Source organism: Leptinotarsa decemlineata, unplaced genomic scaffold (genome assembly GCF_025532065.1).
Source record: "Leptinotarsa decemlineata unplaced genomic scaffold, Ldec_3_MD MMD2_tig00026354_RagTag_RagTag, whole genome shotgun sequence".
In the NCBI taxonomy this organism is placed as follows: Eukaryota; Metazoa; Arthropoda; class Insecta; order Coleoptera; family Chrysomelidae; genus Leptinotarsa; species Leptinotarsa decemlineata.
In genome coordinates, this window is record NW_027412702.1 from 6247258 (window position 1) to 6269417 (window position 22160).

Sequence of the window (22160 nt, forward strand, 5' to 3'; positions counted from 1 at the left end):
CGAGTAGAGGGGACTGGATCCTCCGAGAGAAGGAAATATTAGGAGCAGATAGTTGTTGGTTCACAGATGGATCAAAAACACCTTTCTATTCTGGCGCGGGTGTTTTCAGTCGCAGACCCAGGACAGAGATATCAACCTGCTTAGGAACCTCTGCGACTGTATTTCAAGCGAAAATTTACGCTACTGAATAGTGTGTGGAGAGATTGGAAGAATCCAACCTCATACACAAGTCAATAAAAATATTCTCGGACAGTTAACAGATTGTCTCTGGTCTGGATTCCTGGCCATACTGACCTGGAAAGCAATGAGGCTGCTGACTGCCTTGGCAAGGGGGGTATTGCAAGCAGCTGACGAGAACCTGATATTGGCATTGCTTTAGGCTTTGCCAAACAAAGATTGAACACATGAATGGCAAGAGATTTATGGACTTCTGGCAGAATCCACCAGGATTGGCTCACTTCAAGGCGTTTATTCACCCTTTGAAGCTTGATGCTAAACAGTTGTTGGACATCAGTAGGGATGAATCAAAATCTCTAACAGGCCTTCTTACAGGTCACTGTTATTTGAATCATCATATGCAGAGACTCGAACTGTTGGAAGACAGTCTGTGTCGCCTCTGTTTGGAAAATGATGAAACAGCCAAGCATGTACTTTGTTCCTGCCCCGCTGGGGACCGAATCAGGTTTTTAGAGCTCGGCAGAGCCATACTACTACCATCTGACCTGAAAGACCACTCACCATACAAACTAATCGGTTCCATTAAAAAGTTGGGTTTATTGCGTGGCGTACATTGAATGTTTCTTGAAGGTGAAAAAAATTGTGAAATAATGACTTACCTCGATATCTTACTTTTATATCTGGTCAAACCACCAGCATTCAAGAAGCTACCAGATCTTGGAATGGTTACTTTTGTGAGAATGTCACCAGAGTTTTCTTTTTTCATAGGAGTTTCTTCATTTTTGCGAACGCTTTGAACTTTCTTCAAACATTTCGTTCCACCATCGCTCATCATCTGTTTTATTTCCGCCGTTAACTGTTTTTGTTCTTGGCTCATACTGTTCAATTTATCTGCGATAAAAAATAATTCGAAACGTACTTATATAATCAACTTCATTGAATTTTACCTGTGAACGATTTTGGTTTGATTTCTTCAACTACTCTATTGTCGTGTTTCTCATCTTCATTTTTGATTTCATTAATTTGATTGGGACTAATAGGTTCTTCGTATGGCAAAATAGCGTCCAAATCCTCAGAGTTTGAGTCTGGAGCTTTTGGTGCTCTTTTCGTTTTGCTGCTTTTTTTGGGAGGCCTGTTATCTAATAGTGGTTTCGTGTCTGATATCTAAAAGTAATAATTTGTTAGAATTGGAGCTATAAGTTGAATATAATAAAATATCTTCACTTTTCTGGGATCTCACAGTTCACGTGGAATACGGACGATATTTCATTTGACGATAGATATTGATCGTTTGAATATAGTTCATAAATCATGAATGTATTGAGGAGTCATGAGTATGTCATGAGCTACTAAAGAATTATCCTTATTTTAAGTTTTTAACGGGACCAAACATCAGGAGGAGGAGATATCATGTTCAGTATTTCATCACAAAAAAAAATCTTGCAACGTCACTTCTTCACAAAAAAGCGGAGACAACTTTTTCTCCTCAAAAGTAAAAGAGGTGGTCTTGTGATGTTAGGGTCGAAAAATATTTTAGATGTGAATCCGTCAATCCGTTTCAAAATAAACCAATGATATACTTTTCTTGAATCTCATTTTCTGTTCTTTGTTGGGCCCTCAGTGTTTCATTCATATAAGACAATGTCATTTAGAAAAAGCAGTGACCTATCGTTAAAATGTTAAAATTTCAGCGTACTTTCCTGAAGTGAGAATCGCGAGAACCAGTAAAATTGGTTGTTCCGAAATGTCTGATGTTTCTGGGATCTTAGACTGCAAGCTTCGAAAACAACCACCGCAGTCTAAAAGCGTTGCATCCATGATTTGATACTGTCAGACAACATTGCTTCGATTCGATCATGAAAGTGATCAGTGGTGATGGGCCTAGTCAAGAATGCAATGTTTTGAACTTTTCTATCCTAGGTAGGACAAACCTGAGTAAGGAGTCTTCGATGTTCGAGGTTTGTGTTTTCTGACGATCCCATAGATGGTGACTTCATGAAGGAAATCGTCATGTCCACTCCCTACTCAAGATTTTCCCAATAAGTACAGAAGATGAGACTATTTCATTGATGAATGTGAATACACAAAAAAAATTGAATTATAGTCTGTCATTCTGAATAACTACGTAATCATACACCTACCGGACTGAGTCATGACCGGTGGGAGAAATCGTATCTGCTTAAAGATTGGGTCGGTGTATGACAAAGAAAGTATTAGAAAAAAAGGAATCGAAACTTTTCTTTTCAATTTCACATAGTATGGACGTTCACAGCTCGAATAACCTAACAAACTGATAACAGATTTCTACACATCTACTGCACATCTTAAGGAGAAGCTTCTCACCGGGCAGAACTCAATATCTAGATATGTCGCAGATTAGTATGTGGTCTATGATGGATGAAGAGTGAAGACAAATCCAAATGAAGTTTCAACTGAATAAATATTGCCTTCTTATACTCCTCAGGCTCGAGAGTGGCTGACAAATCAAACCGGTGGATAAGAAGATGTGATCCCCATAAGAGCCCATTCCTATTTGATCTGCTAAGTGTTATCAACGCGTCCTAGCAGCAAGATGAGTGCATTAGCACCTATGTTGCCCAGTGGAAATAGGCTCAAAATTAACCTCTAATCAAAGAGTATGAATTGTTAAAGCCAGAAATTACTGTACCAAAACTATTTTCCAGGTTTATGGGCCATGATCTACAAGTTTCTATGTTCGGAGTTGCGTCCTTTCAGCAGATACTACATATTTGTATATGATGGAAGTGGCCTATACTTGATGAATATCCATAACTGAAAATACGTTACTACATGATTGGTTTAGGTTTTTGCTTTCATCTCATTGGAGGTGGGTGAGACCTCGTCCCTAAAATGTAATTACCAGATAGGTATGCAATTAATTGCAGGTAGCCAGATTTTATCGATGTTGACTACCTTTTTCATTCTGCTGAAAGAATCGGTATACTTCTGGTGTGGCTAAAGGTGCTTTGAGGTGATTAGCTGACTTTAGACTCTTTCTGATGTGTGGTCCTTATCTCTAATGGTTTGCGTTGGTTAAAACATCGATTACGTGAAATCATAAATGTATATTACGTAACCGAAGTACACTGCAGTGGCGATGGATAGAACCAGGGATATTTGGGTAAAACATTCCAGAAATACTCCATGATATTGAATATAACAAAGCCATAAAGAGAGGGGTGATTCTGTATCTGTATTAGGGAGGGTGAGTGTAAATATAGGCCCATAGCACTTAGGCCACATGTGACCCATTGTATATCCTCCCGAAGAGTTGTCCTCCTAGGTCATCGTCCATCCTGTTCTTCCCAGGAAGGTGGACAGGTCACTAGGCAGGTCTAGGTCAAGACTCGCCGAACACACACTCTCTAATTGACGATAACTTCGGATACTCCCATAGGACATGCCTGCTCACACATCCTGCATAGAGGTTTGTCTACTCGCCCCATATTATAGAGGTGTTTCCTTAGTTGACAGTGACCATTCAGAAATCCTTCTGATAAGCGTAGGTTTTTCCTGGTCATCGCCAGAAATTTCTTCGGTGCCAGCTTATTAGGGTCGCCCAGGATGATCCTGGCAAGACTGCATCCTTTGATTCCATCCCATCTTTTAAACGATTGAGCATGGGTGTGTCGTTTGAGGTCATCAGGCCGTAGGTGTCCTGGGTCCTAAAACTCTTAGTCCAGCCACTTCCTTGGCTAAAGAGTCGGCAATGCGATTACCTTCACTCCTGTCATACCCTTTAACCCACCTCAGGATAATGTTATTATCTAGCGAGGCGTTGGCTAAATCTTGGTGACACTGAGGTAACACGTTGTCATTTCAAGACTAATAAGGCTTGCCTACTATCAGTGCAGATTGTTATGTTTTTGCCAGAAATTCCTTTCCTGGTTATTTCTTTTGTGGCGATTGAAATACCACCCAGTTCTGTTTGAACTACGCTGGTATTTTTCCCATTCCGCACTCAATCCTTAGGTTTAGTGAGTAAACTCCACATCCTGAGCCTTCTTTGGTTTTTGAGACGTCTGTATATAGGCGTATTGCATTTGTAGCATCTGACTCTGTGTTCTGTTTTATTTGTATTTTGCAAGGTTTATTAAACACAAACCTGGATTCAATTACATCACTGGCTGCCTGCAGTAGATGCTGCGTAGTAAGCGATTCTCGCCATAGGCTCAGCCTGCAACGTTAATTCCTCTCAGATGGAAATAAAGTGCAGCTCCGGCAGCTGTTCGTCTTGGTGAGCAAAAATTAAGGTCGAAGGCATTTGAGTGTACATCTGACTGAGAACAGTACACAATTATGTAATGAGCGCCACCTGGCTAAATGCAATAATCAGAGTTCAAAGTTCGCCCTGCCAGGGTGACAAACTTCACTTATGAAATCTTAAAATAAGAGAGAACGGAAATAAGTATTTACAATAGAAAACTGGCAACTGAAATACTTACAAAAAAAGGGAGCAGGTAGTACACAAAAACCTACCAAGAGGCGTTTTAGTCATCCTATATGATTCAACTTCAAGAGGAATATCTTATGGGGAAGTGTTCAAATGGACAAATGGAACTTATCGGTTCGGAACGCAATTTATTGAAGGCTCGTGATTTTTCCAAAACACATTCGCATCAACTCTTTATGAACTCGCCTTAAACTCTGATCTAGTGGTCATCTACGTACTATTCGCATTTGCGCAGATAGCGGCGGGACGAATATCAGGGTGCCTTCTCTGAGAGATAGATATGGACTTTTGAAATTTGAATATGAAAAGATCCGACTCAAAAAATAATATGACCAGAGGCGTAATCACCAGCGATGACCAGGATAAGGAAAAGAGGAATTGATATCTATAGACAAGAGAAGCCATTTCAAATCAAAATATACTGAGGTATTAACAGCTGATTTTGTTAAAAACAAAATTCTGACTGTATTTATAACTGGAATATTTTTCGTGAATAAAAATTAAACTAAAGATTTTGATTCATTATTTATAAAAGAAAGATTTATTGAAAATCACGTTAAATAGGCAATCAACATTGCATTCAAAAATTTTATCATTACTCTGGACTGTGTTTGAACATTTCTGAGCGCTATCCATTCTTGAAAAGTTGAACATTAATTTCGCTTTCCATACCTTTTTGGCTTCATAGAAATACCTATAACTTTCTCATGAAAATTTTTGTTGAACCTCAATTAATCTTTAAAATGTTAAAATAGTAGCATTTTTGAATGCTACAAGCCTCAATTGATCCATTTCTACTTCGAGGTATTACACCAGACAGAAAAAAACTGAAGTAGGTTTTGGTTTGAACTTCTAATAAAATCATGATATTTATTGAATTTTCAATAGTCCTGAAAACGAACCATTACTGTTAATAACTTTCAGCTTTCAGTCCGATTCTCAAAAATTGCACTTGACAAACAAAAAAAATATTGCAAACAAAGATTCCACAAGGCTACTTCTTCGACTGGTGAAAGAAGTTGGTACCGCCCTTTTCGCAACCAGTGTCATTGCCAAAGAGAGCTTTAATTTAAAAAAAACTTCCTTGTCAAATTGTATTTAGTTGATGGATAAACACACAATATATGAATATATTATAACTATTTGTAGATAACACTATAAAAGTACTGACAAAACTATATAAACATGTTATTACATACACTAATCGCATCGTTTCCACTGATGACTGAAGAGGTAGAACTCCTTTTTTTTCTTGGCGGCCTGACGGGTATGGAGTTGCTTTGTTTGTCTTTATTTAAACTAGATGCCACCGACATGCAAGTAGTGACTCCGTTTTTGTTCCTGGGCCTCCTTTCTTTCGCTTTCATGTGGGCAACGAGTGATTTGTACAATGTTGCGGCTATAACTATGGCATCTTCGGACATTTGACAAACAAAGCTGAAATATAAAAAGTATTTTTCATTATTCGATTCGCTATTGAATCAGTTTGAATAAATCCAGTAAAACCATTTTGCGAATGATTAACTGCTAATATATTCATGGACATTAAACTGTTAATACCTATGTTGATATTTTAATTGCTATTGTAGTTCATAGTAGTCTGTTCAGAAAACTTTTTTGCGAAAGCTAAAGTGGGTATCCTGCTAATAGGTTATTCCTATCAGCAGGAAGATTAAACAGGTCAGTCTTCCTCTTGAAAATGACCACTTGGTGATCAAAACACATGTCGAGATGATGAAATGACGGATTGGTGTTGGGATTAAACTCCAGTTGTATTGAAACTAACTTGAGTTTCACACCAATAGGTGACTCCACTTATATCTCGCTTGCCCCAACGCAAATATTTTTCATCAAGTACCTTCTTGCTTGTTCCGATTTTGTCTTCATTCGAGGATCGCCTGCCCGGTACTGATGATGCCCAATAAACTGAAATAACCGTCTACCTGTGGCCCACAAATTGAAATCAAATTGGGAATGATCGGAATAGTACTCATCTATATATAACTATATGTATATTCATGGATACTTCAATCGATAATTCATTTGAAAAAACATTCCTCTGAAAAAAAAACAAAAAACATTTATAGGTTGTTTCATTTTGATTTATTTGAATAGGTACCTTTTTGCCAACTTTCATTCTTCAGGAGGATTCAGATCATTATTTTTATGTTGTTGAACTTGCATGAAATTTTTTTCGAAAGTTCATTTTGCTGTATCCTTCGTCGGGGGTGATGAACTGAGTTGTATAGTGTTTTTAGAGATATCCCAAATTAACAATTTAATCCTGAATGATGAATCTAGCAGGTAGTTACCCAACAGGGTATATTCCTGTATAATCCTGCAGGTGCATATAATGCGTCTTCTTTTTCTTTGCAATTATTCACTTCAATACATATTGATTATCTGTCTGCTATTTTCATTATCCAGGATAAAATGTTTCAACTCTTCCCTGAAAACATTTCATGCTCTTGATCTTCAAAGCTAATGCTATGGAACGTCCATATCACAGTTTATCTTTATACAAAAAAATGTGTGAATCTTTCGAAGAAAGGAAGAGAGTAATCAATTTCAAAATTAACTATTTACAAAGATGTGTAAATCATGCAGAGAAGTAACTTTCAGTGACAAACTGGAAGAAAAAGTCCTTCGAAATAACTACTTTCATATGAACATTTGATAAAACGGAAGAAAAATTATTTCGATACGACATTGGATTATACAAAAAAACACTTTTTTCTAATCAGTTTGTAAACATTCGTTATTAAATTGAATTAGATATCTTTCACAGGATTGCTACACGATATAATATATGAAAGAGGTCAAATTTCACATACATAGATGACAGTGTTCCATGTAGACAAACATTTCGGGGAAGGGTGGGTAATTTCTGAATTTCGGAAGGGGGTGACTCTCGGGGGGAATAACACTCAAAACAAACACTGTTCCCAAACACCAGAAATGCAACACACTTGCTTGTTTCACCAATCAAGTTGGCATCTACATTCCTAACTCTACAAGTGGACTCGATTTATATATGATAGGACACAGTTCCACTTTCATGAAATCATACATAATTTTGGGGATGTTGAAGTTGAGTATCATTTGGTATATACCCGTTATTTACAAGTTTCTCAATACCAAAATCTATTGAATATTGAATTGAATTAAATTGAAGAAGTAATCTAAGATTAGATACAACTAACAGAACTCCACAAGAAACAGAATTGTCTCCAGTTCAACAACTGTTCCTACAGACAGTTTGAAGGTATGGCATTGGAAAACCCAGTGTACTTCTCCATAGGCTTGTTACGTTTCCTTTGAGTTAATAGAGGTACGATATTGAAAAAACTTATATCTGAATCATAGCTGAAAGCAACGGCTACTCTTCAAATATAGTAGAAAAACTAATTGGAAAACGTGAATTGAAAGAGAATCTTTGACTCTTTGAAGAGACAGTAATTCAAAGTCATCGTCCTTCCGTATGAACCAATATACACTATTAGATCGACACGGATTAGATCGTATTTTCAAAAAGTTTAAGGTTCAACACTATTTTCTGACTCCTACGAATGTTGGGTAACCCTAACGACAAGGGTTGGAAAATGAAAAGTCAGGGTTGTAATGAAATGAACTTTGAGGATTTTTGGATACTTTTGAAAGTCTGAAAATAGGAAAGAATTGCAGGAGAACTATGAACAGTGACAAGAGGCCCATTCGAACTGGTCCATTATTTGGTGTGAAAATGTCCGAGGAATTTTTGCCAGAAATCATTGACGTGTGTCTGTTAGACATGAATAGAAACCAGTTTCAGAATTAGAAATTAGTGTAATTCTTCTATATAATTCACCGAAGGCACCAATTTAATTGGTGAAACTAGCATCGAAAAGAGTGATGCAGTTCAGGTATTTAGGAATAGTGCTTATTTTGGATTTATTCTACACTAGATGTTCCAGTTCATTTCAGTATTGAATACTGATGTATGTGAAAGTATTTTTCTTCATTGACCCCCATAATCCAATCTTGCGGTAATTGAGTATTTCATATGATGACTAGATCCGCGAAAAATTTCTCATCCAACTCATACTTACTCACTTCTTTCTTAAAAAGTGAAGTATTTTTTCAGTAATAAATTGAAAATGAGAATATAGTTAGAAAATGACTTGCTATATAGGAAAGAAATGAACTTTACTTTATTCAGTCAGAGCATCTTTCAATTCTTTTCAATCATATTCTGGCTATTAGTCAAAATGTCATGTAACATCAAATGTCTTCATTAAGTGACTGATTTCCTGATATTAACCAACAATTAAAGGGTTCTGTAATGTATCACTGAGTCAATAAGATGAAAACTGATCTTCCAACTTCACAGCTTCCAACTCTGAGATAAGTATAAGTATGAGTATGGTATAAGTCTCGCTAAAAACTATAAAACCTTTGCACAGATCCTTCCTGCGTATGCTGGCCAAGTGTTGCTGCCCACCTCCAAGAAAGCATTCAAAGTGAATAGTAGAATTCAGTTTTTATAAACATATAAATGATGTAAGAAATATTTTAGTCAACGATCTTACCCATGACATTCAAGCTGCTTGTGAACACCTATTTTTCTCATGACTACTGCAAACAACGGTGAGTGAGCTTCAGTAGTGATGTACTTCTTTTCATTCTCATCCAGAGTTCGAAATAACGTCTGTTTCTCCATATTATCTGGATCTGTGATCAGAGGTAGAAAAGCGTAAGTGAATTTTGGACTTCCGTGAATAACAAACTTCACAGCACTCCATACAGCTATTGTCGGGAATGAATTCAACTGTTCTAAATCACCTGAAAATAGTTAAAAAATTTATAAGATGAACTGAAAGTACTATAACCTAATTTTCTGGTGACAAAAAAGTAGGTTCTTTCAACAAAATTTAAATGAATATCACAACCACAATATAAGTCGATTCGATATGAGATGAATTTAATGTTGATCAGGATATCTAAGTAATAATTGTGATAAACTAACCAGTGGAATTTGACGAATGAAATCCGGAATACGAATATAAATTTCACATTATATATGGTGGCACCTCAAAAATTTGTATAATTGATTTCATATATATTCATGAACAGTTATTTGTGGTAAACAAACGACAGAATATCAAACTCCAACTACAACTTTCTGATCCCTGATAGTTTTAGCGCCTGATGAAAATTATGAAAATTGTGTAATCCCTTTATTACCTTTTTTTATTTTCATTTTGATAGAGTTGAAACCCATTGAATAAATGAGTTATTAGCACATTTGAACTATCTTAGGGACACTGTTGAATCTTCGTACAAGGAAACTTTTCACATATAGTCAGTGGGCATACCTGAACGAATTGTTCCTTCAGATGATTTGATTTATAGCCAATCTTCAAGTATGCCCACTGACTATATGTGATTAGTATGAATAATTAATACCTACCTACCTCGTACTAATATGAAACATATGTTAGCTGTCAAGAAACAAAACAAGTAGAATATGATAGCTAATACGAGATCCATTTTAGTACGTATACCTTCTGCGCATTTTGAGTTCCTGACTCATCTATGTGGGTATTTCTTTCATCTCAAAGAGTCCCATGAATGTACAGTTTACAGTTATTTTCTTAGCGATATTTACAGCGCATTTATTCAGTAGTTATCAAGAATGGACTACTAAGTGAATCAACTGATGATTGCATACCAGACATGTTAAATATAAAAATGAAATAACGTTTGCTGGTCCAGGAGTGTCATCGAGATTGGTGTTTCAATACCTCGCCGAACTTAAGCAACTGACGGACATTGACTCTATACTGACTAGCATGGTCCTCAAGAATCATAGGCAGCAAAACTATTGGCGTGAAGTTATCCACAGATTTCTGACCACACATGCTGACGTAGAGGAAAATAAAAATCTGTGGTTGGGATACGAAATTATTAGCACCCGTACTAATCTGTGGCTGGAAATACCTATTCACTATAGGTTGAACGTGGAATTATTAAGACTATTTGGTGTTCAACTTTTTTATAGTATCTTGAGTAGATTGACGCGTTGATAATCGTTTTCTCATCAACAATACAAATTTAGGGAAAAATAAAATTGGAAATATTAGAATTACTTTCCAATACATCATATAAAAATGATATCCGATGATGTGCGTCCATCAAAATCACACAACTTCCATAGTTTCTTGAGTAGATTAACTTGGTGATGACAGTTTTCTTGTCACCCATACAGATTTGCGATAAAAACATTGTTGCAACAATCAGACTCATGTTTTGAGATTCCTTGTAGAATTGGAACCAGAAGATGTGCGTTCATGAAAATCACACAACTCTTATAGAATCTTGGGTAGATCGATATACTGAAAACCGTTTTCTTGTCACCTCTACAGATTTCGATAAAAAAATTGTTGCAACAGTCAGACCCATTTTTTGAGATTCCTTGTAGAATTGGAACTAGACGATGTGCGTTCATGAAAATTACACAACTCTTATAGAATCTTGTGTAGCTCGATATAGTGGAAATCGTTTTCTTGTCACCCATACAGATTTCGAGAAAAAAATTGTTGCAACAATCAGACTCACTTTTTAAAACACTTTGTAGAATTGGAAACGGAAGATGTGCGTTCATGAAAATCACACAACTGTTATAGAATCTTGTGTAGATCGATACAGTAGAAACTGTTTTCTTGTCACCCATACAGATTTCGATACAAAAATTGTTGCAACAATCAGATTCACTTTTTAAAACACCTTGTAGAATTGGAAACAGAAGATGTGCATTCATGAAAATTACACAACTGTTATAGAATCTTGTGTAGACGATATAGTGAAAACCCATACAGATTCCGAGAAAAAAATTGTTGCAACAATCAGACTCACTTTTTAAAACACCTTGTAGAATTGGAAACAGAAGATGTGCGTTCATGAAAATCACACAACTGTTATAGAATCTTGGGTAAATCGATATACTGAAAACCGTTTTCTTGTCACCTCTACAGATTTCGATAAAAAAATTGTTGCAACAATCAGACCCATTTTTTGAGATTCCTTGTAGAATTGGAACTAGACGATGTGCGTTCATATAAATAACACAACTCTTATAGAATCTTGTGTAGCTCGATATAGTGGAAATCGTTTTCTTGTCACCCATACAGATTTCGAAAAAAAAATTGTTGCAACAATCAGACTCACTTTTTAAAACACCTTGTAGAATTGGAAACAGAAGATGTGCGTTCATGAAAATCACACAACTGTTATAGAATCTTGCGTAGATCGATACAGTAGAAACTGTTTTCTTGTCACCCATACAGATTTCGATACAAAAATTGTTGCAACAATCAGACTCACTTTATAAAACACCTTGTAGAATTGGAACCAGAACATGTGCATTCATGAAAATTACACAACTGTTATAGAATTTTAGGTAGATCGATAAAGTGAAAACCGTTTTCTTGTCACCCATACAGATTTCGATACAAAAATTGTTGCAACAATCAGACTCACTTTATAAAACACCTTGTAGAATTGGAACCAGAACATGTGCATTCATGAAAATTACACAACTGTTATAGAATTTTAGGTAGATCGATAAAGTGAAAACCGTTTTCTTGTCACCCATACAGATTTCGATAAAACAATTGTTGCAACAATCAGACTCACTTTTTAAAACACCTTGTAGAATTGGAACCATGAAAATCACACAACTCTTATAGAATCTTGGGTAGATCAATATAGTGAAAACCGTTTTCTTGTCACCCATACAGATTTGCGATAAAAAAATTGTTCCAATTCTACAAGGAATCTTAAAAAATGAGTATGATTGTTGCAACAATTTTTTTATCGAAATCTGTATAGGTGACAAGAAAACAGTTTTAACTATATCGATCTACCCAAGATTCTATAAGAGTTGTGTGATTTTCATGAACGCACATCATATGGTTCCAATTCTACAAGGTGTTTTAAAAAGTGAGTCTGATTGTTGCAACAATTTTATTATCGAAATCTGTATGGGTGACAGGAAAACGATTCTTACTGTGTTTATCTATCCAAGATTCTATGAGAGTTATGTGATTAACTCTGTTAATCTACTCATGAAACTATGGAAATTGTGTGATTTTGATGGACGCACATCATAGGATATCATTTCTATATTGGGTATTGAAAAGTAAGTCTAATATTTCCAATTTTATTTTTCCCTAAATTTGTATTGTTGATTAGAAAACGATCATCAACGCGTCAATCTGCCCAAGATTCTATAAAAAAGTTAAACACCAAATAGTCTTAATAATTCCACGTTGAACCTATAGTGAATAGGTATTTCCAGCCACAGATATTAGTACGGGTGCTACTAATTTCGTATCCCAACCACAGATTTTTATTTTCCTCTACGTCAGCATGTGTGGCCAGAAATCTGTGGATAACTTTACGCCATTAGCAAAAATTCTAATTAGTTTATTAGACAAATCCCCTGAAACATCTGTAAGATGTTATGTAAGTAGTTATGAACGATGTTATGTGGACTAGTTCTAATGTAACATCGAATGTACCTCAAGACTCAATATTGAGGCCACTGCTTTAGTTATATATAAGATTTGCTGGAATGAAGGCTCATGCAGGTGATAACCAAATATATTCTACTTTGAATTCAGAGAGTTTTCAAATAGTTCAAAATCATATCAACAGTGTCGTTGAAAAATCGTCTAGCAGCTAAGCAACGAAGAATGAATTCACGAATAATTTAGGAATGATTTTTGATTCTGATTTGATATCGGGTTCCTTATTTCAGTAATTTCCTCAAGAAGTTTTACAATGGCTTGAGGTTGATTAATGATCATAGACATTACTTGAACCAACCAATATGTAAATTTCCCAATATTACTGAATATGTTTTCTAAGGAAATCTCACAAAATTTGAGCAAAGCTCCATTCAGGAAGTACAAAATTTTTTAAATGGTTGACAATACCTATCCGCAAAAGTTATAACTTTTGTTTATTATTATACAGAAGACAAATATCTAGGTCGACTCTCCATTCATTAGATGTAGGAAATAAATATTTTTTGCATCAAAAACTGTCAATGACATTATTGTCAATTACTATAACTCCAAAAGTCAATATCTAAGTGTGAATGATTGAAATAAGTAATACCTTTTTCCCCTTGATATTGGACCTTTAGCCCGCTGCTAGATATCTCCAATCTCCCTGTTAGAGTTTTTGGCGACCTTATTATTTTTTTGTAAGCAAAGTACAGCTCTTTCAGCGGATTCTGTAGCCCTGACAGACTGGTCACTTTCTCTTGAAGAGGAACAGACCCCAAATAATCCACGGAGAAGTTGTGCAATCCAATGTCGTCCAATGGAATACCGTTATCCATTGCAACGTCGCTAAACATTCTCTCGATTTTGGCTTGGACGCTGTTTTTGCTACTGCTTGAGTCTGATTCAAACATGGAATCAATTTTCTGTTTATAGATCGAGTATACGCTGCCGGTTTCGTCATTTTGGTAGTTGTGTTCCACTAGTCGAAAACCTGAGGGATATATACAAAAACATATACAAAAAATACATGAATACAATTGCTAATATCACAACGATAATAACACGAATACAAAAATAGACTGAATGCTAAAATGTAGAGATTGCAAATACTGAGACACGATGGGAAACCAGAAGTTCAAGTAGAAAATTCAACTCACTGTTGAAGCAAAACGAGAATCAAAGTCATATTCGTCAAGAGTGTAAAAGAAGCTGCTTTTTTTGAATTTCCAATACTTGTATATAAGTAGGTGATATGTTAGAGTATAAAATAGATGTAGTTGAGAAATAACTTTTAGTTCACGCTTGAGGAAGCCATTGTATAGCGAAACACGTGTCGCGGTTTTTGTAAAACCCTTTATAGTGAGAACGATACAATAAGGTTTCTGAATTAAAAAGCGAATATTTTCAAAAGATACTTGTTTTTTTGAGAGAAAAGTGTCTTGGTTTCCTATTTTTATCATTGAAATTGAAATGTAGTAAAACTCTCAAAAAAAAATAACTACTACGAAAACTCTTCATGAAAGCATGTAGTGCGTACACATACTTTTTTTCAGATACAAATTGGAAGAAAAAATTTTTCTCGAAACATTTACATTACATGAAAATCACGTTTACCTCTTCAGTTTGCACGACATTCATTATGGAATTGGAAGTGATTTCATTCATAGAAACGCTACACGATGTGATGTAAGGGAGACTTTTCTGTTCTGCCTGTTCTGTTGAAATCTGTTTTTCTATTAACCAGCTGTCGCCCCCCTACGAACGGCAACTCTCAAAAGTCAAAACTTGTGCGAGCTAAGAACTAACTTGTGATTCCTAACGTAACATATCATAACATAATGTAACATAACATAACATACGATAACATAACATTACATAACATAACATATCATACCATAACATAACATATCTTGTCACCTCATTAGCACCGTTATGGATAACATTACAGGGCCTTCCATATCCAGACCCTTTCACATATCATAGTATGTAGCGTTCCTTTTAATGATATCTATTTCGATTCCACGAGTTTGTTGTTCAAATTGATGTGAAATAGTGACTTCGTGTAATGCAACGTTCACTCGAAAGAAGTGTTTGGGAAGGATTGTTTCCTTGTATGTAATACTGTATTCATGTAGAATTAGTTGTTTCGAAGGGTTTTTCCTTTAGCTTGTATCTGAAAGAAACTTCTGTGTATGCAGGACATGTATTTATAAAGAGTTTCCATTGTAGTTATTTTTTTTATTTCATTCTTTGGAATTTTCTCAATATTTTTGTTCAATGATGGCGAAGTAGAAAGCTAAAAAGCTTATGTTAGGCTTCTCTTCCCAAACGAGTTATCAGATAAATAAAATATGTTAGATATAAAGATCTTCAGATGATGTGGTGCTGCAGGTTTTTCCGGGTAGCAGCGACAATTAATTTTTGTTGTTTCATAATTTCATGATTTGTATTGAAAAGTGATTTACAAAATAGATACCAAAATAAATAATATATTGAAAGTACCTTGAGAAGTCTGACTACTCTTGCTTTTCACACTGCCATCCCTAGATGAATTATTTTTTTTGGCATAGGGTTCAGATCCAATATTTCTCGAAAGGGGGACGTTGGGAAGAGCAGGTGGATGAGGTATGACAGCCTTATCCATGTTACACATGACCTCTTTTGGCAGGTTAGGAGTCATTTGTTTTTCATCATTCCACCAGACTCACAGACATAAACTCATGGCTGTGAAACACCTGAAACAAATAGACAGTTGAAATGGAATACTTGCTTGCTATTTTTCATGCTGTTTTTATAATATAATCTTATCAATCATTTGAAAGGTCCAATGAAAACTATTTTGGAAATGAACAGAAAGACAAATAAACAGTAATTTACAAAAATTCAATCGACTCTAAAAAAGAAATTAACTCATAGGTGAAAAAATTATATTTCTATATACAAGGTGTTTCATAATTGAATGCTGAGCCTGAAGGGCGATAATCCTTGGATTAATACAATAAATCTTGATAGGAACATAGGTCCGCAAACTCAACACCCAAATCATTTCTCTTCTAATATTTTTAGGCTTCATTTTCTCTATGCGAAATCAGCTGATGAAGTGTAGTAGTATTATTTTGTGGGATAGACACATCGTCGTTGTCAACATAAGCAATTTTGACATTTCTCTAGCTAGATACGTGATTTTATTAACGTCATAAAAACTTGTTTATAAAAAAACATGGTAAGTTTCACGAATCGAATCAAGCGCTTCCCAAATAGCATAATTCCTTATGTTCGAACGATTTCAAGAACCCACAAAGGAATATGTGAAACAGGACATTTGAAGCCAAATCATCACTTGAAAGGAGCACATTGGATTGCAAGAACTCCAGCAAAGGAGGTAGCTGTTTCAAATTTAGTTGACAAAAATCCTGAAATGAGTAGCAGGCGACTTGTCAGTAATTTGAATATAAGTCACATTCTAGCAGGAGGACTTTGAATGATTATTTATTATATCCCCACCATATTCAACGGGTTCACGCTCCACTTTCTCCAGACTCTCACTTACGAGTGAACTGCCAATGATTTCTCCAAAAAGTTACCAAAAAGCCTTAATTTACCAGGGAAATTAAGGCTTCAATGACATAGCTAGTTTTACTGGCGACAGGATTAGAAATTATTGTAATTCATAATTTTTGGGCCGAAGAAAATCCTCATGCAATCTTGGATTCTCATCATCAGAAGCATTTCTCATTAAATTTTTTACTATGCATATTAAATGGACATACTTATTGCCGATTTCTTGAAGATAATGTGCCAATTAATCTAATGCGAAATGGCATATGGTTTTTGTTGACTTGAACCATATTGATTTTTTAGTGGATATTTGTGAAGACTATAGGAATTTTCCAATTACAGGTCAAATATAATATTAACAAGCGTACCCGGCAAACGTGGGTCAGCCTAAGAGTCAATGAAGGAGCGGATTTAGGATTTTAAAATTGATACAAAATTATTAAGTATAATAGAATAAATGGTAATGGGTAAATTATAAAATAAATGGGAATTGGTAGTGAGAGGGCACTCTTCAGTAAAGCACCCCGTAATATACATGTTAGCTAGCTGTCAGTTGCGTTGTTATTTCATTTATGTCACTATTATCACTGAATTTTTCCTCATTTGTTATTATTATTTATTATTACTTTTACGAAAATCATGTTTATCAATAAACTATAATATTTCAATACTTATTATCCTATTCCCGATTAAGACAAATCCAAAATGACAAAAATCATAAAAATTGGCCAGCTGTTCTTGACTTCTTTACTGTAGTATGTGCTGGGCAGGCAGTATCCCCCGAAGCCCCGACAGCAACCAACGACCACTCCCCACATCGTGGGGTAAGTGATCATTGGGTCCGAGAATCATGTGCCCTGAGCAAGCGCAGTGAGCCAAGAATGACAGCCTTCTGCATCTCTCCGGCTAAGAGGGCATCATCAACAATCTTGACATAGTGGATAAAGTCTGCGGAGTTCGGAGAGGAAATTTCGATATTTTATCAGTTTTTCCTCCTCTTTTTGGAAGATATTCGTCTCGCCAAGAGCTGAAAACTCCACGACAAATATCGTCTTGCTGTCGTGGTCGAGAAGGACTATATCGAGCTTATTAGCTTGTATGAGCCTGAGGGTGAGGAACGAATAGTTTCAATAAATTCGGCACTTCTCGTTCTCCACAACGAATTCAATATCTCCCAGAGCATAGAGAAACACCGGTGTCTCGTCAATACGGTAAGAGTGCCGTAGATGGTAATATAGCACTCTCAGGGCCGCGTTATGTCAATGGATATAGGCCGAGACCGCATATGCTGGGCATGCTGATAGCAAGTGCATTAGGGTTTCGGGCGTCTCGCGCCCGAGACCTCGCATCAGGGACCTCTATACCCATCACGCGACTGCGGTAGACTGAGGTGTTGAAGACATCATTCTGGCAAGCCATGATGAACCCCTCAGTTTCCGACTTCAGTCCACTCGACCTGAGGAAAGCGAAAGTTAGGCGCTTTGATAAGCCAAGATCTCCAATGTTATTGAAGAAGACCCCATGCATTGGCTTATCTTTGTGTTTCCGCAGAAGTGAGGTGATCTCTGCGGATTTTATATGAACTTTTTGCTGAACGGGTTCCAACTCGGTGACAGAGTTGTGGTCACCTCGTTCAGTGTCGAAAACTAAACCGAGTTCATCAGCTGCTCGGGCAGCTGCCCTTAAGATAAATGCTCCAATTCCTGCTCTCTCATGGTCACGGACCATGCAGAAAAGGGGATCCCAACTCCTGACGACTTTACAGGCTACATCCAGTACCATCATGCCATGTAGACACTCCAAACTGAAAAGTCCACGGCCTTCCTGTAGTCGGGGGAAGTACAACCGTGGAACGGACGATATGGGAGCATGGAACGGACTACTATAGAAAACCATCATTTTTCAGGTCTTTACGTCGAGTTGATACAGCTCCTCCCGAGTCCACTTCACTACTCCAAACGAGTAGAGTAAGATTGGAACGGCAAGCAATTTTGTTGCAGCAACTTTGTTCTTTCCAGATAGTTCCGATGATCAGATCTGTCAAAGTTTGTGCTGATACTTGCCGCGGAGAGAGTTTTTTACTCCTGTTACTTCTTGTGAGTGACGTTGTTCCACCCCGAGGTAAGTATACGTTTCTCCAGCATCCAAATGGTGTAGGATGCTTTCATCAGTTTCCGCATCGTCCTCTTTTGGGATGGACCATTGCATACTTGTATACCCCGAATTTCATACCGATAGCATGCGTGCATAGTTCGTATGGGAAAAAATAAATAGGAAAACTCTCAGAAAAGAAAGTTCACCCCCAATATACATATGATATCCCTTGTGTGATAACTTGGACCCGGTCCCGTGCAAAATATTTTGTCAAAAACTCTCAGCATACGGCACTTTTTATACAGGAATAATGAAAAGGTTCGATACAGTTCAACATTCTATTCACAGTTGCTCTGATTACAACGCAAGTGATACTACTTGACAATGCTAAGTTCGTTCTAACAAAGGGTTAACTGAATGGAAGATGTGAATTTATTGGGGAAAGAGTCGGAAAGAGTTTGTCTAACGTTTAAGAGTTTGTCAATATGTCTTACATTATTTAAAAAAATATGTTTTTCCGTTAACCAGCTGTCGCACCCCTACGAACGATACCCCTCAGAAGTCGAAACTTGTGCAAGCTAATAATTAATGAGGTCTTACCTTTCAACGTGTGATTCCTAAAATTATTGAGTAACGTCATACAAACTTCTCAACTTTTATGAAACGTATCAGACATTGAAGAAGGCACCTGAGTATATTGCCCCTTTCTGATACATTTACCAAAAAGAAAATTTGACACCAACTAGTGAAACAGCTTCACTGCAAAATATGCTTTAGTTAAATGATACAGAGTTCTGTCCATAGGTTTTTTTCGAATATAGACAGGGTGAAAATATTCATGTCTATTATTGAGGTTTAAATACAAAGTTATTATGAAAGTACTCCAATAAAATATGCCACTATCATAAATTCTTTAAAAGTTGAATGGAAACTGCTTTGAAATCCTACAATGAGAAAGTAATGCTGCAACATAATTTTGGAATATATTAAGTTGGAAGATTTTTCTGCTTGTCCATATATCATGTGAATGTATATTACTCATGCATCATTCCTCATTCTCATACATATTATTGTAAATCTTGCCCTAAAGAAAATTACGCCGGCCGCCACTGGTAGCCATAAACCAGTTGTGACGTGAGGCTCAGTTCGACCGACATTTCGCGGATGTTCGCACCGAATCGATTGCATTTCTGGCGAATATTCCACCGACTTCGTTGGAATTCCGAGGAATGGTCCAGCGCCTTTGATTGCCAAATATAAGCGCCATCCACTCGCCCATCGAGACAGTCAAGTGGAAGTTACAGTGCGGTACTCGGAGCGGTACTAGTAAGGCGATAGACATTCGAATAATAGTTGAAGTTTTAGTTTGTTTATGTTTTTTCCGTTAACCAGGTATCGCACCCCTACGAACGACAACTCTCAGAAGTCGAAACTTGTTCAGTGTAGTCAATTATTGGTCAATCTACGAGAAAAAATGTAAGAATATTCTATTACCCAATCGACGCATATCTCAAATAAATATAGTGAGAATTTATTGCAAAAAATATTAAAGAAAGTAGCCTAAGAAATGAATGCAATGCACAAACATAACAGATAGTTTCTCCGCAATTTCTATAATTGATAACCGTACATCACGATATCAGCTAATAATAAGAATCTTCATAAAAAGTAAGAAATGAGTTTGTAGTGAAAATATACGTTGAAATATGCAATCGGAAATAGATAACTTCGCTCATTAATAGTCAGGAAATATTATACAAATGTAAAGTAATAAATCAGACTTTAATCGCATCTTGAGAGTATCAATCAAAATATTATCCAGTCGATTACTAAATCGTTGTCATTTTATTATCAATAACACGAAACATTTATTCATAGCAACGAGGTAATGATAGACTGCAAACCAGAAGCACTTAAGTAATAGTCAAGAATTTGCTTCTCCTAGAGAAAATAATGAGAATTATACGTTTATTACATGAAAGAGTTCTTTGTCTAGTAGACAATAATTCAATGAATATGTGAAACGTGGACACGCGCCTACTGAAACAACTTTGTGAATATTCTGGTTACAGAGATTGTGGAAGACTGAGACATTGGAATAAAAGCTCGGGTCAACCTGTATGTCGTGCATTGAGTTTGAGCAAAATTTATCTTTTGTCTCTTTAAAGAAGTGTACCAATTTTTAGCATTTTGTAATCTAGCTTGAATGAGGAATATCCCAAAATATTTGCAACTATTTTTTTTTCATGGGTTCTGCGATGTTTTCCATTTTACGTTTTTTGTGAAAATGTTGATGAGTGAATTGGGGGCCACAACTTTCATTCATAATATGTGCATATGTTTTATGAATATTAACAGTTATTTGTCTGGATGTAACTGAAACAGTTGATGAAAAATGATGCCGGAAAAGTATCTTTTATCAATCTATTGTAAGTGAAGGTGATGAATCCGCATATCGCCAGGAAATTCTTATTACGAATAGACGAGAAAATGAGGTTTTTATAAGTTTGTACCTACCGTTTGCATCACATACCTGCCAACTTAATGGATTGAATAAATAATTCTAGTACAAAAATATAAAATATTTTATTTTCAATCTCTGTTCGTATAAAAATAAAAAATAATTTACATACAATTAAAATCACCAGCCTCCAACCAGTAGTAGGACTGGTGTACCAGTTGCTGGTGTTCTGGTTGCATGATGTAGCAAAAAAAAACGGTCCCCAAATTTGTCACCCCAAAAATATGCCGCTTTAGGATCAACCCTTCTCAGCCTGTTAAATCCGCCACTGGCGACATAGGTGATGATTTTATATTTGGTAGTTACTGCCCAACACACCAAACATTGACAATGCAAAATGTTCTAGAGGAGAAAGGAATTACCAAAACTGATTGACCATTCCACTCACTAGACATGAATCCAATAGAGCATGTTTGGAGTTACGTTTCATGGAGACTGAATAATAGGAATGATCTTCCTGACAACTCAAAACAGCTTTGGTTTGGAAGAATGGCTAACATTCCTCAACAGCTTTATCGACAGCTTGGGTAGGAGAGTGGAAACCTCTAGAAGGGTTAATTGAGGCAATACATCATTTTGAAAAAAAGAAAAAACAATTATGACGTACTTTCTTTCATTTATTTTATAGTATGTTGTTTGTTTTATGCCATGCGAACCAATGCATTAATTATGCCGGTTAGTGTATATGTGTGTATATTGGATACATATTTGTATACATATATGGAATATCAAACTGATAGGTCGTTAAGATTGCAAATGAAAATTACTGGAGTTTTTTTCCCTG

At 36.1% G+C, this 22160-nt stretch overlaps 1 protein-coding gene across 1 annotated transcript in view; it reads right to left on the reverse strand.

The window, feature by feature from the left end:
• Positions 1-22160, reverse strand: part of LOC111513663 (uncharacterized) — a 151354-nt gene that overhangs the window by 11574 nt on the left and 117620 nt on the right. The window contains exons 2-7 of the mRNA XM_074184187.1: positions 15706-15938; positions 13814-14194; positions 9220-9472; positions 5851-6088; positions 1125-1341; positions 837-1068 (exon numbers count right to left, since the gene is read on the reverse strand). Coding sequence (XP_074040288.1) covers positions 837-1068; positions 1125-1341; positions 5851-6088; positions 9220-9472; positions 13814-14194; positions 15706-15883 — 1499 coding nt within the window. The 5' untranslated portion in view covers positions 15884-15938. The remainder of the gene's footprint in view (positions 1-836; positions 1069-1124; positions 1342-5850; positions 6089-9219; positions 9473-13813; positions 14195-15705; positions 15939-22160) is intronic.